The sequence below is a fragment of the Sinocyclocheilus grahami genome, unplaced genomic scaffold (assembly GCF_001515645.1).
Source record: "Sinocyclocheilus grahami isolate Dianchi unplaced genomic scaffold, SAMN03320097.WGS_v1.1 scaffold126.1, whole genome shotgun sequence".
Classification (NCBI taxonomy): Eukaryota; Metazoa; Chordata; class Actinopteri; order Cypriniformes; family Cyprinidae; genus Sinocyclocheilus; species Sinocyclocheilus grahami.
The window spans coordinates 3560871-3580775 of record NW_015505305.1 but is presented as its reverse complement, the minus strand read 5'-3'; the positions used below and the strand labels follow the sequence as shown (position 1 = coordinate 3580775).

Genomic DNA, 19905 nt, shown 5'->3' with positions numbered 1-19905 from the left:
ATGTTACAGTCCATAACAATATAATATTTTTTGCAAAAAGTGTCTTAAATAGCTGAAAATCATGATTTCTTGTTGTCCGAATTAGTCATTAGCATTTTTCCATCATGTATCATTGTGTAATCAAAATATTTTATTGTACTTTTCTTTTTGTAATATTTCATTATCCCTAAAGGGTCATTTACCTAATTCTACAACATTATAAAAAAAATTGTTAAATTCTTATAAAAATGTGTGTCCGTAAATCTTGCGTCAACTCTGTTCCTGTACCATACTTTGCCTTTAAATGAGTGGAATTATCTCCCACAACTATGTAAGATACAGGAAATGATGCCACTTTCCCTCACTGTTAAGATCTGAAGCACTGAAAAGTCTATGTGCTCTCTCTAAGAAAATATTTTAATCTAAAAGTTCTTACACCAAGAGTTATTTTATAAAGTGTCAAATCTGTTACCACAATATCAAAAGGAAAACAGATTTTTTTCATTGATCACACTTTGTGTTATTTAAATGTCTTTTAATCATGATTTCATTAGTGCCATGAGCTCTTAGCATTTATGCTAGCAAGTGGAGTTTTTGGCAAAAAAGAAAGAAAATTGTCAATTCTGTTACTGTCAAACTCTGTTACCAAGGTAGAGTAACAATGCTGACAATGTGGTAACAGAATTGACAGTCCATCAGACAATTGTCAATTCTGTTACTTTACAATTCTGTTACTTAAAGGGTCAACTCCGTTTATGAACTATTTTCACAAAAAACAATACATTTGTTGTTTAAAATCCTAATAAACATTATTGATTTATAATATTTCAACAACATTTCTTTTTTTAACTGGATATTATATATAATATATTTTCAGATAAAAAATATGTTCTGTGAAGACATAGGTATTTTTTAAATGATAAAGGTATGCATAGGTGAAATATTATCTCAGTTTCAAGTGATGGAATGTAAGGACTGTTTGTCTAATGAAACAAGAAGGATTTGTCCTGTTATGATTTATTGTTATTTCTACACATTGGCTAATTTGTCCATAACAGAGTTGACAAACAATACCATAAAGACATCTGTTTTTTCATTAAAAGTAAAAAAAGGAAGTAACTTGTGTTTGGCAAGCACTGAATTATTAAAATTAAATGTTTTCAATAAGATACTGGAAAAAAAGTTTTTTTCCATCAGTCACTGAAAAACCCACAACTTGACCACTAAAACTAATATATATATATATATGACTGTAACTTGATGAACAAGTAACTCCCTCATCTACTGTTGATAGATAAACATGCTTTACTCACCCATATTAAGACGTTTGTCCACCCAGGCCAGGAGTTCCTTGGTATATTTTGACCAGGTTTTGGCATAGAGCAGGGCCGACTCCACCCCGCTGTCACTACGGAGCAAAACTCCGTCCATCTCCTCCACCCACGCGGGAGGAGAGGGACCTGGGAAGAGGACACACACACAGCCAAACACATTGGTGAGCGTGAGTAGCAGGGGCAGGCGAATGGATCCCAGCAAGCCCACCCCAGGCATGAGTGTTTTTACACCAGGGGCAGGGTGTTTGCATATGTGTGAGTGTGTGTATGAGTGAGAGATGGAAAGTGTTTACTGACCTTGTGGATTGGCATTAAGCAGCCCTGCCAGGATTTGAAGTTATGGTGAATGTGTGAGTCGAGAGCTTATTCACACATGCTGAGAATGATCAGTGAAATCTGATCTGAGAACAGGGAGCTGTTTGATATGTGTGTATCTATGTGGGTGTGATCTGCATAAAAAGTGCTGCTTATTTTAAACCTTTTCAATTGTTTTTTTTCCCGTAATGTGACATTTTTTATAAAACTTAATGGATAAAACTTAATTTCATCCATCAGAAATCAGTTGGATCATGAAAAGTGGGTTAGATAGGAGGAGTTAAAGAAAGCTTGGTAACGTCAGGTGAAAGAGAAATTTGTTTTAGAGAAATAAAATAAAATATATTTGTTTCAAAGATAGATAGATAGATAGATATAAACTAATAAATAAATAAATACATTCATTCATTCATTTATTTGGAATAAGGATGTAAAAAATGTCCATTTGGATTTCATGTTGATTTTAAAGGGCATCATTAAAACATATTTAAAAGTAACTTGTGTATAAATTCTTAATAAAGTAAAAATGGACTGACTCTCACCTGGAGGGTCATCTTTTTCCGGTCCACATCCACTGGACTCCACCGTTAGGTTTTCAAAAGACTGAAATGAAAGACACAGGAGACAATAAAAAGACAGCCGAACAAACAAACAATCCAATACAGAAAAGGAAACAAGTTTTATCTTCCATATCTGCTTTATCTGAGAGCACTCAGTCAAATCACAATGCCAAAATGTCACTGGCTTTTTCCATGAGATATATCGCAGGGGTGGTCCAAACAGGAAGAGTGCTCTTCTCCAAAACAGACCTTGTTTCTATTTTTCTTTACTGAGCTTTGCACTCTCTGACCCCCATCACAGAAAGAGGCTACAGCCTTCAGACACTGACGTGACTTTCAACCACCTGTTGATCAGACTGCTTTAAAGTGAATGATGAGGAGGAAATAGCGAGGAAATCTCACCCTGCTCCTGCGGCCCTGAGAAAGCCCCGAGGCTGAGACGTTCTCTACATCTCCCATAAGGAAGTCAGACACTCTGAGGAAGACAAGACAAAAACTTACTCAGCATTAAAATAACACACACACATACGCAGCAAAACAGCTCTGTTCCAAAATCTAATGCGATACTGTCAACTTCTGCCCACATAGGTAGCTGCTTTCTAAGGAAGCATCCTAACAGTCGTGAAATCTTGTAAGTGAGTGATTTGGAACAGCAGCTTAATACAATGAGCAATTCTTACACAAAGTGCACAGGAGTTTTGATATTAGCATGTCATGTTGCTACGCTAACACTGTCCGCAATACTCGTACTCTTCAATACAGACCTACATAAAAATAGTCTGAAAAACAGTAGAGACGCATTTTTAATAGTCAAATTATTTTTAACTAGAGTGCCGTGTTTTAGAATGCCTTGCTATGCACAAGACATTGCAAAAGACGCAAGCACAACAGTCAGAAAAACAATGGAAAAACAGCACAGTTAAAATGCAAAAACAAGTTTGTAAATGGCCCTAACCGTCATGAAACCTCATATATATTTTGGAATTTAGAATTGGAATACTTTACATAGACAGCAACTCAAAAATATATTAATACAATTAGCACAGGGCTTACAGGTGCATCTCAATAAATTAGAATGTCGTGGAAAAGTTAATTTATTTCAGTAATTCTACTCAAATTGTGAAACTCGTGTATTAAATAAATTCAATGCACACAGACTGAAGTAGTTTAAGTCTTTGGTTCTTTTAATTGTGATGATTTTGGCTCAACAGGGTTTGCTGTTAGCATGTTGCTAAGATAACAATGTAATGCATAAAAACTCATAGCATAGACAAATATTTTGACAACAATCCATTTTATTTGACTCTGAATTATATTTAGGAATAGTTTTCTAAGCAACACTTCACTCACCTCATCCAACATCATGGATTTATTTTTCAAACATAGATTCCGAGAAGGTACTTCTTTTGAATACGTATTTACTTTGCGACCATTAAAAATGTTCTATACATGAAAGTGTGTAGTATGAATGTAATCCAGATACTACAATCATGTTGTCATTATCAAGTGACTTACAGCATCAGTTGTATTGTTTCACTGCAATTCACAATTCCTCTCCTGTGGCCTCATGGGATAGTAAAGATAGTAAAGTTTGCCAGAAGTAGTACTTTTTGCTTACTGTTTTATGAATACTGTGAAGTTGGACACTACATTTTTCACATACTGTTTTTGCCTACTATATAGTAGGGAAATATGCATATTTGGATGGAGCCATTACCTTTTATGCAAACAATGCTATTCCCGCTTGGAATGTTTCCAAAAACAAGATATTTTAGGAGTTAGTGTAATTAAGTTTACATTTGAAACAGCTTTTGCATATGGTGCCTTAAAATGCTGAAATTCGCCAGGATTTGGAACAAAGCTAATGACTCACACACACCATCATGCGCACTCCTGACGTTAAAAACAACAAGCAACACCTAAACCACGTAGAGTCTGTGTTATCTTATAAAACAGGCATGAGCTGAACACACATTCAGCTTGCCGACTCAGGGAGGTCACTATCCTGTGTGCAGATGTTTCAGGTGCTTTTTAAAATGACTAATCAGATAATGTTTCATGACAAAGCAATTAATTTACAGTATCATATAATGAAACAACTGTGCTGCACTTACACATTGCCAAACGTGAAGGCCAATGTATCTATGGAAGTGTAGATCTCAGAAAAGAGAGTCTGCTTATTGTCTTCATTCACTTCCTTGAAGTTCACACCTGTAAAGATGAGAGAAGATAAGAAAAAAAAGTTGATATGAAAATATAAAAAAACATTTAAAAAATATTGCTTATTACATGGCTACTTAAACAAACAAAAACAAATAAATAAATATACATTGATTGTATTGTTTATATAAAATCTTACATTCAAAATTATGCAAAATTGTAAATTCTTTTAATTAATTTTTTTTTTTTACTATTTAACAGATGCTGTAATTATAATAATGTAAACAGAATTAATAACATTTATTATTAAACAATTAAACATTAAAAAAATTACTAGTTAAATAAACTTAAGTTTCATAAATTTTTCCAGTCACTTCCTACATATAAATATATGATGATGATGAAGTCAAATTCTACTCTAAGATTGGTAGTAACATCATAGCTCGGTCTGCAATCTAAGGAAAACTTGGCTTCCTGAGTCTAAATACTCGACTGGTAAAGATGGGGAGGAACTAAACAGCAGTGTAAATAAGCTACAATCAGCTCTAATAATAAACACTGTGAAAATAAACAAGTAGCAGACCTCGCCAAAACCACTGACGCCATTCCTATTTCAACACCCTCCCCCCTCGACTCCAAATCCACCCCAACACACCCTCCAAAAGTAGGAGAACAAAGATTTGTGAAGAGAAAGAAGGCCAGTAGATGTCCATGTATCTTATTCCAGCAGATTTCACCTGTCATATACCTAGTTTCCCTTTCTATCTGTCAATACTGGTTTAAACTCTACTAACTAAACAGTGAATCATTACAGTCTCAGTTTAGCGTTCTGGTGCCATTCAACTGAAAAGCTTCAGGAACTTTCGAAAACTCTTTTCGAAAACATTTGTAGTGTGGCTAAAAAGCAAATGAAGAACCTCCCTTCAAGACACAAACCAGTTCCTCGAAGCGAACACTTACCGACCACCACACTTCCCATCCAGTTAGCACACACCAAACCGCCAGGAAAAGACAGATGAAAAGTCAAGATCTAATAGTTTCCGGGAAACTTTTTAGGGTCTTTCCTCAAAATTCTCCAACAAACTTTACTTAAAGAAAATCTTTGACTAAATGGAAAAACCAAGGCAGAAATGTTGATCTTCTTGACCATTTGAGATCTTCCAAAAAAATGTTTTTGTATTCCGAAGCGTACGTGATGCAGATCAGAAGCTCCTTCTACCACCGTTTACGAAGTTCTGTCTGGTCCTCACGTCCCCTCATCCCTCCATATACCCCTCCCCAACAGGACATCCTGAAGCTCGCAAGAACACAATGGCAGCCCTCACCGTCCACACACAATCCAAACGTGGAAGTTACATCATCAAGCAAAAATGGCATTGTTTTTTCACGTTTTTCCCCCTTCTCTCTGGGAAATCAGGCACCAGTGAGGCTTGCTAATCAATTTCAACTCTAAATCTAGAGGGAGGAACTGATAAAACATGGATGAGACCAAACACTGAGCCCCTGGAAACCCTGTTTGGATGTTTCCCACAGTAGACACCAGACCTATCTGTTCAGATAAGGATGACACTGGCACGTCCCCACATTAGAGGTGGTTAAAATGCACCTAACTGGGTGTGAAGAAGAATTCGATAGATTCGACTCCGTAGCCTCTGGGAAGTAGGAGAGCCGCATTTAGTCAAAAGGTCCCGATGAAGGGGGTTTGGAGCTTCCCTGAGGGATGTAGGTGATGAGAGGTAAAGAGGCACAGGGCTGATGGGAACAAACACACACCCCTTTTTGTTGGCAGCCCATGAGAGACGCCATACCATAGAGAAACCTCAATTACTTTTGAAACCCAATACATGCAAGAATGTTGCATGAGAAAGCCTGAAAGTTCTTGCATAACAGCGATGCAGGACGAAAAGGGGAAGGTGAAAAACCTCCTCGTGGCTGTAGTTCAAGAAAACAAGCTTTATTTTTATTTCCTCAGTACAGGATGGTATGCTAAGCTCTAAAACCATCAAGGACAAGTCGCTCGAGGTTCGTCAACATCAGCACATATCTTCCCATCAGGATATTCGGCTTTTGGGGAGTTTGTATTGCGATGTTCACATAACATTCTGGACCGCAGTCCTCCCTTGAGTCTCCGTGAAGGTTTGCCTAAACTCCTGCTGGTCCCTATCTCATCCTGAGGCCCAGCCAGGAGGGTCAGTGTCACATTTCTGCAGCGGACACATGTGCTGGACTGAACATGAGAGACTCAGGCCTGTTCAAACTCCACAGCGGAGTTCTTATCATGCTTGGAGCTCCCCGATCCGGATATTCAACTTTCTCTTATTCTAGTCTCCGAGCCACAGAGATAGAACACTGATTATTCAAGTTTCACATTACAAAGGTTTCAGTGTGTGTTTGTCTGTGTATGTGTATGTGTGTGTGTGTGTATCTGAGAGAGAGTTTGGAAAGAGATGGCAACATAAGAAGCATTTTGACCCTCTAGTGGAAGAAGCTGGAATTGTGCATTGATTTAGAAATGTACTACTATTTTTTTAACATTTGATTAAACAAGAAACTTACAATATCAATGTTCAAAACAGACTTAGAGACTTTTAAAATATATAATATATAATATAATATGATATAATATAATATAATAATTGACAGGATTTTCAAAAATATAAACTTTTACAAACTTATCAGTAAATTGTGGATAAAATTTATCAGCGAAATACTGAGAATTACTGAGACTTTTAAAATGCATAATTTATTTATAAATTAAATGAATAATATAATATAATATGTATAATATATAATTTATTATAATTAAAATACATTGAAATTAAATCAATAAAATCTAAATAAACATATTAATTTAATGTTCTGATATTGATATGATTTTACCTCAAAGGATTCCTACATATTAATCAATATCTAAAAAGTTGCTGTCAATATATTGATCTTGTATATTTTAGTAGTTATGCACACATACAAATATGTATGTATGCCAGAACCACACTTTATGCATATTAAAAACTAACAAACCAAATTTAAGTGAAATAAATTTGACTACACAGAGAAAACTTCCTAGCTGCACAGAAAGAGGAAACCAAAAGGTATGCATAGCAACATAACTTTTCAGAAAGAGGAAGCCAAAACGTTTGGACGTGTTTATACAGAAACATCACAGGACCCACTATGAGCCCAACTGTCAAAACAAAGCTAGGCATTTAGCTTCAGTTCCCAATAACAGTGCCGAGTGCAAGTAAAGTGTCCACATAATAAACCAAAACCTGCCATTTACCAAATCCTGCTTCTGTTTGTGTTAACAAGTGAAAACCTGCAGCCATTTCAAAACTGAAAATATTGACATCTCTGACACTACACATTTCAGAAAATGTGGTTAAATAAATATTTGTCTGAAATTACACATATGCACGTGCATAAAGCAGTCCTAAAAAGTACATTCACACTTAAGCAACATTTAAAGTGTCATTGATTTAGATAATAAAATATCAAACTAAGTAGCTTCTAAAGACAGCATAATCAAAACACTCACACAAAAAAGGGGTTTAGATGCTATGCAGATACTTCTGAGATTCTTGTCCACAAGCCAAGTGAAGCAATGCCATGCATGGAGATGCTAATCTCTTACCGTGGAACCGAGTGAAACGGGATTCGTCTACTCTGACAAGGACATTGTACTCCAAGCAAGCGTTTGCCCCCACACATACAAGCACACACAAACACACTTGCAGACGTGCATTGTTCTGCTTTTCCAATGTCAGCCCTGTGAGAAGCTTGAGAAACAATGTCTCTTTTTGAAAGATCTGATTTTTGCATGCTTCTCAGAAAGCTTTGTGCACATTGCTGGAAAATCATCTCTGGCAATTTTGGGTTTATCGTTACTAGTGACAATTTTGAGCGATCCTAAGTGCAAAATGAGAGTGGGAGGCTTGTGAGAAGGAGTTTGAGGAACAAGATATCAAGCGAATAAGTGTCTCTCCCTCTTTCTTCTACACTGTATCATATGAAAGTCAAAGGCCGCGAGTGAGACAATGCTTTACCTTTGACCTTTGCGATGAGGGTCCCGGCTGCGCTGAGGATCTCCACTGAATTCAGGGAGTGATGCTTGGAAATCACAGCTTTTAATACACGCAACAGCTCTCCCAGACACTCGTGAACCACCTGATGCATACAGTCCTGGTGATCTGAAACACACATACGGAAGCACCACAGTCAGGAAAAACTAAACTAAACTAAAAAGAACAACAACAAAAAAAAACACTAAATGTTTACATTTTTGGAATAAAATCTTGATTGGTGCCTGATTTATCAAAACTTGCTACCATGATAACTTGTGTTGTGGGTAGTTGCCAGGCATTGCTAGTTGGTCGCTAGGGTGTTTTGTGTGGTTGCAAGGGAGTAGCTAGTTGGTTGCTAGGGTGTTCGGGGTAGTTGTTACGGCGTTTCTTAGTGGTTGCTTACTGGCTCAAGTCAAAAGAGCCCATCCCATCCATGTTATAGTTCACTGGGCAAAAATCATAAGTTTTATCAAACATAATTCTTCTCAGTTATTCACACAATTGGTGGCACCCTTCATGTCTGCAAGCACAAATGGTGAGAACAATTGCACACCATAGTTTCATACTTAAAGTTAGGTGTTTGTTCGGTAACACTATTATGGAACACTTTTCACTATTAACTAGCTGCTTATTAGCATGCATATTACTAGCACATTGGCTGTTTATTAGTACTTATAAAGCACATATTAAAACCTTATTCTGCATGACCATATGTGACCCGTGCTGGCAAAATGAGTTGGAATGAATGATGGGCTAATTTTGAGCTAAAGGCAAAACATTTGAAAAATCTTGATTTTGGTCGAATTTGAGGTTTTCACAAAAATGAGTTCATTAAGCCCTCATCTAGAGATCCCAATGCTCCAAATAGTAATTAAACATCTAAAAAGATCTTTATTTGCATGTTTTCTGAGAGGAGTACCTTTTCTCTGCTCGCTTCTTGTGCTGACTGACATCCGAAGCGCACGCATAAAGGCGCCTCGGACGGCGCTCGATCCCGATAAATACACATATACACAGAATTACAGTATTTAAGAATTCACGCAACCATAATCTGTTATGTCTTAAATGGCGTTTGGGGAACTGTTGGGGAAAGACATCTGATGTGTAACATTATATTAGATCTGTGCATTACAGTATGTCTCAAAACTGGCCATCTGTTGCATTAAAGTCAAACGATAAATCAAACAATAATCAAATAATAAAAGAAACGAGGGAATCACGTGTTGCTCTTGATTGAACTGATTTTGTAGTTTTAATAATCATTTTATTTGTAATGAACACACTAAAGTGTTTTTCATTTGATTATTTTTATTGAATGCTTTTGTTTAGATGTAAAGCGAAAAAATTAATACACTATTTGTTTCTTTCTTATATTTGTTCTATTATTTTTTTTTGTATCTGTTCTTATTTTTAATAACAAAGATAAAATAAAAAAATAGCTATATAATTATTAATATAGTAATTATTAAGAAAATAATTGGAGGGAAAGATGCAATGTTGCTAGGTGATTTCCTTTGGAACCTTCAGAAAACTTTAACTCGATTTTTCTCAAAATCGATTTGCTGACTCTATTGACTTCAAACAGTAGCTCAGTCATTTTTAGGTCGATTCCAACAAATCATACACCATTTTGAAAGTCTTTTAATGGAGAATGGGACATTTTTGGAAATGTGCTCATTGTAACTAATTTTGCTAGCACGGGTCATATATTCTAGATCCTTAAAGGGATAGTTACGGTGGCCGAGAAGTGCAGAACAAATCACAATTCAGAAAACACAACAACAATTCAGAAAACATTATAACAAGTCAGAAAACACAATAACAAATTCGAAAACAAAATAACAAGTCAGAAAACACAACGACAATTCAGACAAACCGTAAGAGGTAGGTATAGTTTGAGACAGCGCCATTGGTTTGGGATTACTCACCGCTGACTGGACGAGACATCTGTCAATCAACATATACAGGAAGAACCAGCCGAAGAACAGCAGAGTCGTGGTAGAAAGTTCGGAGATGGTATTAAAGTAGCTCAGTTTAAGTATATTGTATGAATTGCCCTTGCTATGGAATAAAAAATACAGGGTGTATATTTGCATTTAGTAAAAAGTGGCTCTGAAACATCAGTTCCAGTGGCACAGATGGATAAGTGTGTGTCACCAAATTTTTGACGCGATCGACCCGGGTTCGATCCCGCCTTTTGCCGAGTTTTTTTTCCCTCCCTTTTCAAATCTTGTATTAGCAATGGATTCTATTTACACTAAGTGAAAATAGCAGTATTTTTAGCAATATGCTATTTACACTAAGTGCAAATACCTAGTTCCACTATGTTAAAATAGCAGGATTTCTACTTGTATACTACTTGTTGCAAATAGTGGCAATTATCTGCACTTCAGTATTGTAGTACATACCCTAACCCTACCCGATACTTTATTTTCAACTTTTTGTTTATTTCCTTAATTTTTATTGAAAATAAATGCCTTTACATTTATCCATCTGCGCCACTAGAGCTGATGTTTCACAGCCACTTTTTACTAAATCTAAATATACACTGCGTATTTTGTATTCCATAGTAAGGGCAATTCATACAATACATTTAAACTGAGCTACTTTAATACCATCTCCGAACTTTCTACCACGACTCTGCTGTTCTTCGGCTGGTTCTTCCTGTATACGTTGATTGACAGATGTCTCGTCCAGTCAGCGGTGAGTAATCCCAAACCAATGGCGCTGTCTCAAATTATACCTACCTTTTCCGGTTTGTCTGAATTGTCGTTGTGTTTTCGGACTTGTTAATTTTGTTTTCGAATTTGTCATTGTGTTTTCTGACTTGTTATAATGTTTTCTGAATTGTTGTTGTGTTTTCTGAATTGTTATTTAGTTTTTTAGACTTGCATTTGCGTTTGTAATTTGTTCTTTTGTTTTAAGAATTAAGATTCGTTCTGCACTTCTCGGCCACCGTAGATAGTTCACCAAAAAAAATAAAATAATAATTTCTGTCATCATTTACTCACCCTCAGGGTTAAAGGGATAGTTCACCAAAATAAATAAATAAATTCTGCCCTCATATCGTGCCAAACATAAGGTATTCTGAAGAATTTTGGTAACCAAACAGTTGCTGGTAGCCATTGACTTCCATAATAATAATAGTGAATATACTGTATGTTCCCAAATCTAAAGTGTTACCATTTGTTCAAATTCATAACTTTTAAATATGAACAATAATAATAGATGTTTTTTTTAGCAAACACCACTAATAAAAGCAAAATAAAATGTTTTGAAAGGACACACAAGACAAACGAATACAAGTCCAAATACTGCACCAAACATCTAAGTTCAGCTTAAGTAATACAACAATCATTATCATGTGTTATTTTGACACCTGATGCCAACAAACACGTCATCAAACACTAAACATGACCTGCCGGAGGAAGAGCTTATATTCATTCTGAATGAATCTTTTGTTTAGATTAGGAACCTGTGGTCTGCAACGACACAATGGCATGAGCCTGTCTTATCACTACATCTACATCACCACATCTCATTTCCTCAGACTGATTCAGTGCTTGAGCTAAAGATTTCTGATTCATCCGCTTTCATTATGTAATTTCAGCCTGCTGTCTGGTCAGTCCAAGCATGCAGAGGACAACCCAACATGAATGCTGTCCAATTACCAGACACATTCCAACTGAATTTTCCACATGGGGCCTTCTTTCCATACAGCTTCTTTTGACCCTTTTCCCTTAGATTTGCAACTACACACAAACACATACCCACACACTCGCTTACCCATAAACACATTCAGGGGCACCGTGTTCAGTTGCACCCTCTCCCGGCTATCAAAGCCACATTTGTGCTGACGGTGGCCTCTGGATTACCCGGCGCATGGAAAAGGGGATCAGGGAGACTTTACCCCCTCTACCCACTTTTTTCGCTCCATCTCTTTTCCGTTAAGCAACAAAAAGAGCCCGTGGTGGAACTAATGCTGCCGTGGATGGTGACTACCAAATGACAGCTGCTTTCTGGCCTCAGAGGGCCAGCGCTGTGTGACCACATTATAGTTACGCAAGGGGAGTCAAAGGAAAAAAATTTAATCATCATGCATTCGAGGTGATCATTTTCAGGTTATAACCATTGACCATGAAACAGTGCATTTCATAACACACTCTTAAAAATAAAGGTGCTTCAAAAGGTTCTTCAAGCGTTGCCATAGAAGAACCATTTTTGGTTCCACAAAGAACCATTCCGTCAAAGGTTCTTTAAAGAACCATCTCTTTCTTACCTTTTTATAACCTGAAGAACCTTCTTTCGCTCCAAAAAACCTTTTGTGAAACAGAAAGGTTCATCAGATGTTGAAGGTTCTTTATGGAACCATTTAGACAAAAAGGTTCTTCTATGGCATCGTGAAGCACCTTTATTTTTAAGAGTGTATTATGCAAGATTTAAAAAGATATTCAAAAATGTGCAATACTGGCCAATTAACTAATAAACTAACAAATAAAAAAAGATATTAACTGATAAACATCTACGGTAAGAATGTCAATATGAAATTATTTTATTCTTTAATTCCTCATTGTCACGAATCCGGTCAACGTACTTTCCTATTCATTGACTCTCGCACTACAATAAATATGATGAACTATGAAAATGATACACTAAGCAGTGTTAAAAAAGTACCGTCTACAATTTGGTTAAAGGGGTGGTTGATTATGATTTCACTTTTTGAACTTTAGTTAGCATAAACAATGTCTGCAAAGTTACGACACTCTGAGTTCAGGGCAAAGGGAGATATTTTCTTTTAAAGAAATCGCTGTTTAAGGACTACACAAAACGGCTGGTAGGGACTACAGCAAGCTTCTTCCTGGGTTTGTGACATCACTAACCCCGATGTTTACATAAACCCCGCCTCCGAGAACACGCAACTACCGGTAATGGTAAGGGGGCGTGACGTTTCCGGACAACGTGCACAAACACACTGAGCCCGCTAACCAATCAGAGCCCATTGCCTATTTCTGAGGGAGGGGCTTCATAGAACCAGGAACTCAACAGACCGTTTTGACGAGAATGGAAACAGCGGTGTAGAATAAAGGTAAAATATGTGAAAATAATGCGGTTTTTTTTATGAAGCATGAATACGTTACACTGCACCCCATAAACACAATCAAGCTTTCGAAAAAAGCTGATCAACCACCCCTTTAATGTGTAAATCTCAGTTTGCTTCCTATGTAAGTATACCCACATGCTAGGGCTGGGCGATATGGCAAAAAAATAAATAAACGTTTTTTCAGAACGTTTGACCGATTCTCGATTTTTAACTAGTCAACTTGAAAATGTAACTACAACATGATCCAAGTGTAGTGTCTGGACCAATCCAACACACTATATATTCTCTTTTTTATATGACAAATATTTTGTAATTCTTTAAACAAGTGCAAGAAGTTTATTTTACATTAGAGAAGCACTCAACGAAGTGCTTAGTTAATGCAACAAGCCTTGAAGGACTGAAAATGAAGTTGTCAACATGATGTAAATGTTAAACAAATCACTTGTTAACGTTAAATATCTTTGCAAAAAAAGATGCACGAACTACAACTACATCTTCTACAAACTTGTTTATACATATTATATGTTCAGAAATAATACAAGGAAAATAGTGTTTTTTTTAAATCTCAAAAGTCAAGGTAATTCAGATTCAAAATGACTGAAGGTATAACACCAGTAGACTATTATTAACTATAAATGTTTTGTAAAAACAATGAACAGCAGCTTTCAGCCTGTCACCATGATGCAAACATGAAATTTCATACATACACTAGTAGTTCTTCACAGGTTTTTATTCGATTGCACTGCTTTTCCACTGTTTTTTCTGTGTAAACATGGACACATTTGACTGTTGTGCTCGCGTCTCTTGCAGCGTCTCATGCATTAAACAGCATTCTAAAAACGTGGCTCTCAAGTTAAAAGAAGTTCATCTCCCATCTTCCTGCATTTTTTACTATTCCACTGCCCGCGTCCCATCTTTGTCAACACAAAAGCGCATTCTGTGTGAATGGCACCTAGTGATATATTCTACTTATTGTCCTTCACAGAGCGCGTCACTCGTGAGGGGTTAATCACATGCGCCGACATGCAGTTGGATCATTCTTTTCTCTTTACTGTTAACATTGGCATATTGTCAAAGTGTCTAATTCTAACGTTTAGTAATATATCTATTCAAAATCGTGATTCCTCGATTTATAAAAAATAAAATCGTGGAAAAACATTCAATTCGAATTAATCGATAAAATCAGAAAAATCGCCCAGCCCTACCACATGCCCTGATATTGTTAATGATAACCGGAAGGTCATAAGCTATAATTATACAAGGGATGATCGACAAATATCACCACTGTGCCCTTGTGCAATGATTGGGATTGGGATTTCACTTCAATAAATGCAGAGGCTTTCAAACTGGGGTCTGTGAAGAGCAAAAAATAAATAAAAATAATAAAATAAATAAATAAAATAAAATGTTTAGCTGTCTATATTTTTCATTTTTGGGGGTCTTTGTCATCAAAGCATTTGAAACCCCCTTGGCAAAATGACTACCCATTGCATGAATCAATATGCCAAGCTCACAGAGTGACATTTCTGCATAACACTGACGTTCGCCTCTGCTACTCTTACCAGCATGATCAGCAGGTCTGCCACTGTCCTGTAGCTTTAGCACTCATTCATCTTCATCAAGTGTCATGCATAACCACTTCCCGATGAGATAACCTGGTGCTCTCTTATGAGAACTGAACCGAGCTTTTGTTTCAATACTCTGCAGCCAATCTTCACCAGCTCCCCATTTGTTCGAGAGAGGCCAACACTGCACTTTTGACCCAGAGACCCCTCGCCATGAGTGCTGTTAGACATCTGATGAGGTTATTGCATGTGGGAGTGTGCAGGATGTGTTCCTCTAAAACTGAACGTCTTACTTCGAGCAGTGGGAGAGCGGTTACTCTAGGTGATTGTGAAGTCACCATGCTTTCCTAGTTAAATCATCTACAGTTCAATGAGTCAATGAGGTCTTTATAGAGAGTGTTTTATGTTTGTATCTGAGGAACAATAACATTTATACATATAATAAGTTTTGATCATTTTGACCTCAGAAAGCTGAATTGGAATGACAGAAAGAGCAATTTACCTAACTGAAAACTGAATCTATCTATCCATCCATCCGTCTACATAAGCTTGTCTTGACAAATTTTGGTTTTCTAGTTAAAAATTACAGCTATATGTATTCAATTATAATTCTACTTCCTTAAATTCAAATGTGAATGCATTAAGTGCATTTTTAAAAATGTAAAAGTCACTCTCAAATCAATTCTGAATGGTGCACAACCCTGTTTTGCTTGGGAGCAAAAACTCAAGACCTCAGAGTTAAGTATGAGACTAACTAGCCGATTAAGTATAATCTTAATCTTAATCACCACAATGCTGCAACTGCCATACTAGTCTGCTAAATGTGTGACCCAGAAAGTTCTTTGCTATATATTCAGCTGGCGTTTCACTTGGGAAACGTGAGCCTGCGAACATGTATCAAAATAAATTCTCCATCAGTTTGGCAACAATGATCTTTTTTTTATTACGTTACTACCAAGAGAAACAATCTTGTGAAGAGAGAATAAGAGCAAACAGGGAGATATACGAAGAAACAGAAGGAGCACAAGAGGATTTCACACCATGATGTGAAGACGCCGAGTATAATAAGCAGGTGGGTCAAAGGTGACCACCGACCGCCAGCCAGCCCAAGTCTAATTCTCTTAATTGGTGGGGGTCAAATTAAAAACCCTCTTTTAAAGACATTACATTTTGAATGACAATAACACCAACACAAAGCACAGCCCCATCCCCACACAGCACTCCCATTCACATGCACACACGGTCACACATCCCGAAAGGATGGGGGGGTTCAGTTCTGCTCGGTGTGGCTGAACAGAGAGAATAAAGGCCACAAGACCCAGGGCCATCAAACACTTTAAATGGCTCCCTGCTCGTTTGGGCCGGTCCTAAAAAAACAACCAATTAGCACAACTGAGCACTGGAACAGCGGGAAGGATGGGAAGTTGATGATTTTAACTCTGTGGTCGCCTGTTTGGGATGGTTACAATAGCACTGATTTTGTTCTCATCGGGGCCAAACACGATCACTAACCAACAGACTGATATAGCAGGAAAAAGACCCCTTACCGGTGATGATGGGAAACCTTGTTTAACCAAGAAAGAGCTTTCAGCAGGACAAGAAAAATCCTTCTGATTGGGGGAACCTTCCTTTGTCTCCGGGGGCCATTTGCAAACAGTGTGGCTGTCTGCTTTGGGGCCTGCGGTATGAGGCATTTATGGAACAATAAATTTGGGAGATGGGACTGTGGACACAGAAGAGTGAAAGAAGGGGGAAGTTGGGATCTTTATCCTGGATCTAAACATGTGCACCTGGGTTAAGACCAGGGGGACGCATGTTTCTAGGAATAAATCCACCCTGCAAGCCCACTCTGGACTCATAGAGACATTGGCACATTTTTACCATGTCAGCGACATGGAAACCCAGCATTACAGTATGGTGACGCCTCGTCAAGTGTAGGAGTGGGAAAAGAGGGGCCACACATTAACACACATAACAACTACCAAATAAGTACAGCAGCCAAGGCTACTTACTCGGAAGATGATGTTCAACAAAACCTACTAAGAAACCTAATAAGAAGTAAACAGAGTAGCACGGTCTATTTACAATTAGGTATGTGCTGATATTAAAATTCTGGCTGTTACTGATAATTATTTTAATGTTATGGTCAATAACCGATGAATGGTTGATATTAAAATTGTATAAATAAATAAAAACAAATCAATTGTTTTAAAAATCTACATTTTAGATTTTAGGCAACACAACATTATAATATATAGCATAAAAAAAGTAAATATTATTTGAAGATTTGCTAAAAAATTATATTTAACACTGTTTTTCATTTACAAAAAAATTAACTGAGTATTAAATTAGGGCAAATGAAATCTAAATGATTAAATACAATTTTTAACTATTATTTTTTTATAACAATATAACAATAAAATATAATAAATAAAAATAAAATATAATAATTTAAAATCTGATTCAAAATACAGTATCAACCAATACAGAATGATAAATTCAAAATCTAAATCTAAATGAGCATGCACAATTAAATTTTAAAAGTAAAAAAATCCAAATTAAAAAATGTAAGTATTAACCAATACTGCTAATTTAATAATAATTAAAATAATTGTAAAAAAAAATGTGCATCACAATTATAATCAACTTCTCAAGAATGAGTGGTTTCTGCTGTAATGAATAAAAATGAATAGACAAAGAGAATACGAATTTGCAATAAAGTGATTTTCAGGTTAATTAACCCAAATTAATCATATATGAGATTAATCAGATATACTGTATATTATACATAAATATAAATGCAATATTACATAGGGGTGGGGGAAAAAATCGATACAGCATAGTAACGAGATATTTTCCACGGCAATACTGTCTCGATACACGGACAAGAAAGTATCGATCTTTCATTATACTATTTGGTAGAATAATAAAATCAATTTCTTTACAATCCATTAGATGGTGGTGTTGAGTTTTTTTCTGCTGAGGTCAGCTGGGTCACCTTCAGCATGCAGTAAGTTAGTAAAATAAAGAGGGCGGCATAGCGGAAAGTTATCAGGAAAGCCCCGTCCGCATTTAAATCGGATGTATGGACTTAGTTCGGATTTGTAAACAAGGAGGGGATGCAAGTAGGGATGCACCGAAAATATAGGCTACATATAATAATAACAATATTTATGGCGCACCGCAAAGCAAAGTCCCCTCAAATAACGCGCTGACAGGAAATTTCTATACAGTATAGGCCTACTTGTTCCGGTTTGCAGTAGCGCTACTGTGCTGTAACACGGTGTAGGCTAGTTCAGCTGTACTGGGCAACGCTGGTAAAATAATGCTACCTTCAGTGACGCTATATGCTCTGCTATGCTATGCTCATTTGCTCTGATAATAATAGCTGGATAATTAGTCAAAAACTAAAAAAACTTATATCTGATTCTCTTACATAGAAGTGAATAAAAATTATATATTGATATTAAGGTAACACTTTTCAGTAAGGTTCCATTAGTTAATGTTAGTTAATGTATTAACTATCATGAACGAACAATTAACAATACATTTATTACAGTATTTATTAATCTTTCTTAATGTTAGTTAATGAGAATACAGTTCCATTAAAAAAATTGAGTTAAATTGAAAAAGTCTTACAAAATTACTTTATAATATTTAATAAAATAATAAATAATCATTACAAAGCATTTTTGGTAGGGATGCACCGATATGAAAATTTTGGCCGATACCGATAATGTTTTCTGCCAAGTGCATGAAGAATTTTCAGTTTCTGTTACCGTTTCGGCCCATTTTCATTTCAGTGCATCCCTAGATGTAAGACTACATGTTTTATTTAATTTAATTTAAATTTAACAGTAATTTACTTTCAAATGCCCCAATTGCTGAAGGGTCTGCACAACTTTTTAGTACAATTTCAAGTTGCATTGTTCAAAATACCTGTAGTAGCACAGCAGTGCATACCTGTTTACATTTAATTAAGGTGGACTAGATTAGACTGTAATACAAATAGTTGAGTTTGCCAGGTGCATACAACATTTATGACAGGTTTTCATGAAAGTGTTGGTCAGTTTGTCTGCTTGACAATCCCATTTTGCACTGCAACAATAAAACTGAAAAGAAACAAACAAAAACAGATGTTGTCAAAGTTTTCCTTTGGGGACATAATTTGAAGTTGGAAAAAGGTAATAAATTGCAATATATCGCAGAATATCGCAATATATTTAAAATCGCAATAATATTGTACCGTGACACAAGTATCGTGATAATATCGTATCGTGAGGCCGCTGGTGATTCCCACCCCTAATATTACATACGAAACGTACATCTGCACAAAATTATGCAAATCCACCAGCACTTGAACATGCTAGTCATGTTTAATATATTATACATGTCTAAAATATATTACTATTTTTTTATATTATTGAATCATGTATAAAATAAATAATAATATATAAAAATATATACATTTAAAATATATAAAATAAATAGACAAAGAGAATATGAATTTGCAACGTTCCTCTTCCTGTGACCCCAACCCTGCTCAATCATGCATGACTTATCGTTACAACAATGTAATAATAAAGCTTCGAAACATGAGAAGTGGATGGCAGGGCTTTCTGGTCCATGGCCAGTGTAAAATCACTAAACATGTCACAATTGAGCCTGCTGAGTCCCAATCAAATTATAAAGAGCTTATAGTCTTTAATGTAAACCCCACTGCACAAAAGATTATAAAATATGCTATTAAAGGGGTCATATGATGCGATTTCAAGTTTTCCTTTCTCTTTGGAGTGTTACAAGCTGATTGTGCATAGATAAGATCCCTGA

At 36.2% G+C, this 19905-nt stretch overlaps 1 protein-coding gene across 2 annotated transcripts in view; it reads right to left on the bottom strand.

Annotated features, from left to right (window-relative positions):
• LOC107590264 (rho GTPase-activating protein 29-like) overlaps positions 1 to 19905 on the bottom strand; it is a 45769-nt gene that overhangs the window by 13014 nt on the left and 12850 nt on the right. The window contains exons 2-6 of one of the 2 annotated variants that reach the window (XM_016278953.1): positions 8392 to 8535; positions 4303 to 4399; positions 2591 to 2663; positions 2171 to 2231; positions 1293 to 1439 (exon numbers count right to left, since the gene is read on the bottom strand). In XM_016278953.1, the coding sequence (XP_016134439.1) occupies positions 1293 to 1439; positions 2171 to 2231; positions 2591 to 2663; positions 4303 to 4399; positions 8392 to 8535 (522 nt within the window). Of the gene's footprint in view, positions 1 to 1292; positions 1440 to 2170; positions 2232 to 2590; positions 2664 to 4302; positions 4400 to 5308; positions 5555 to 8391; positions 8536 to 19905 lie in introns of those variants that run through there. The other variant, XM_016278954.1, reaches the window with a different exon arrangement.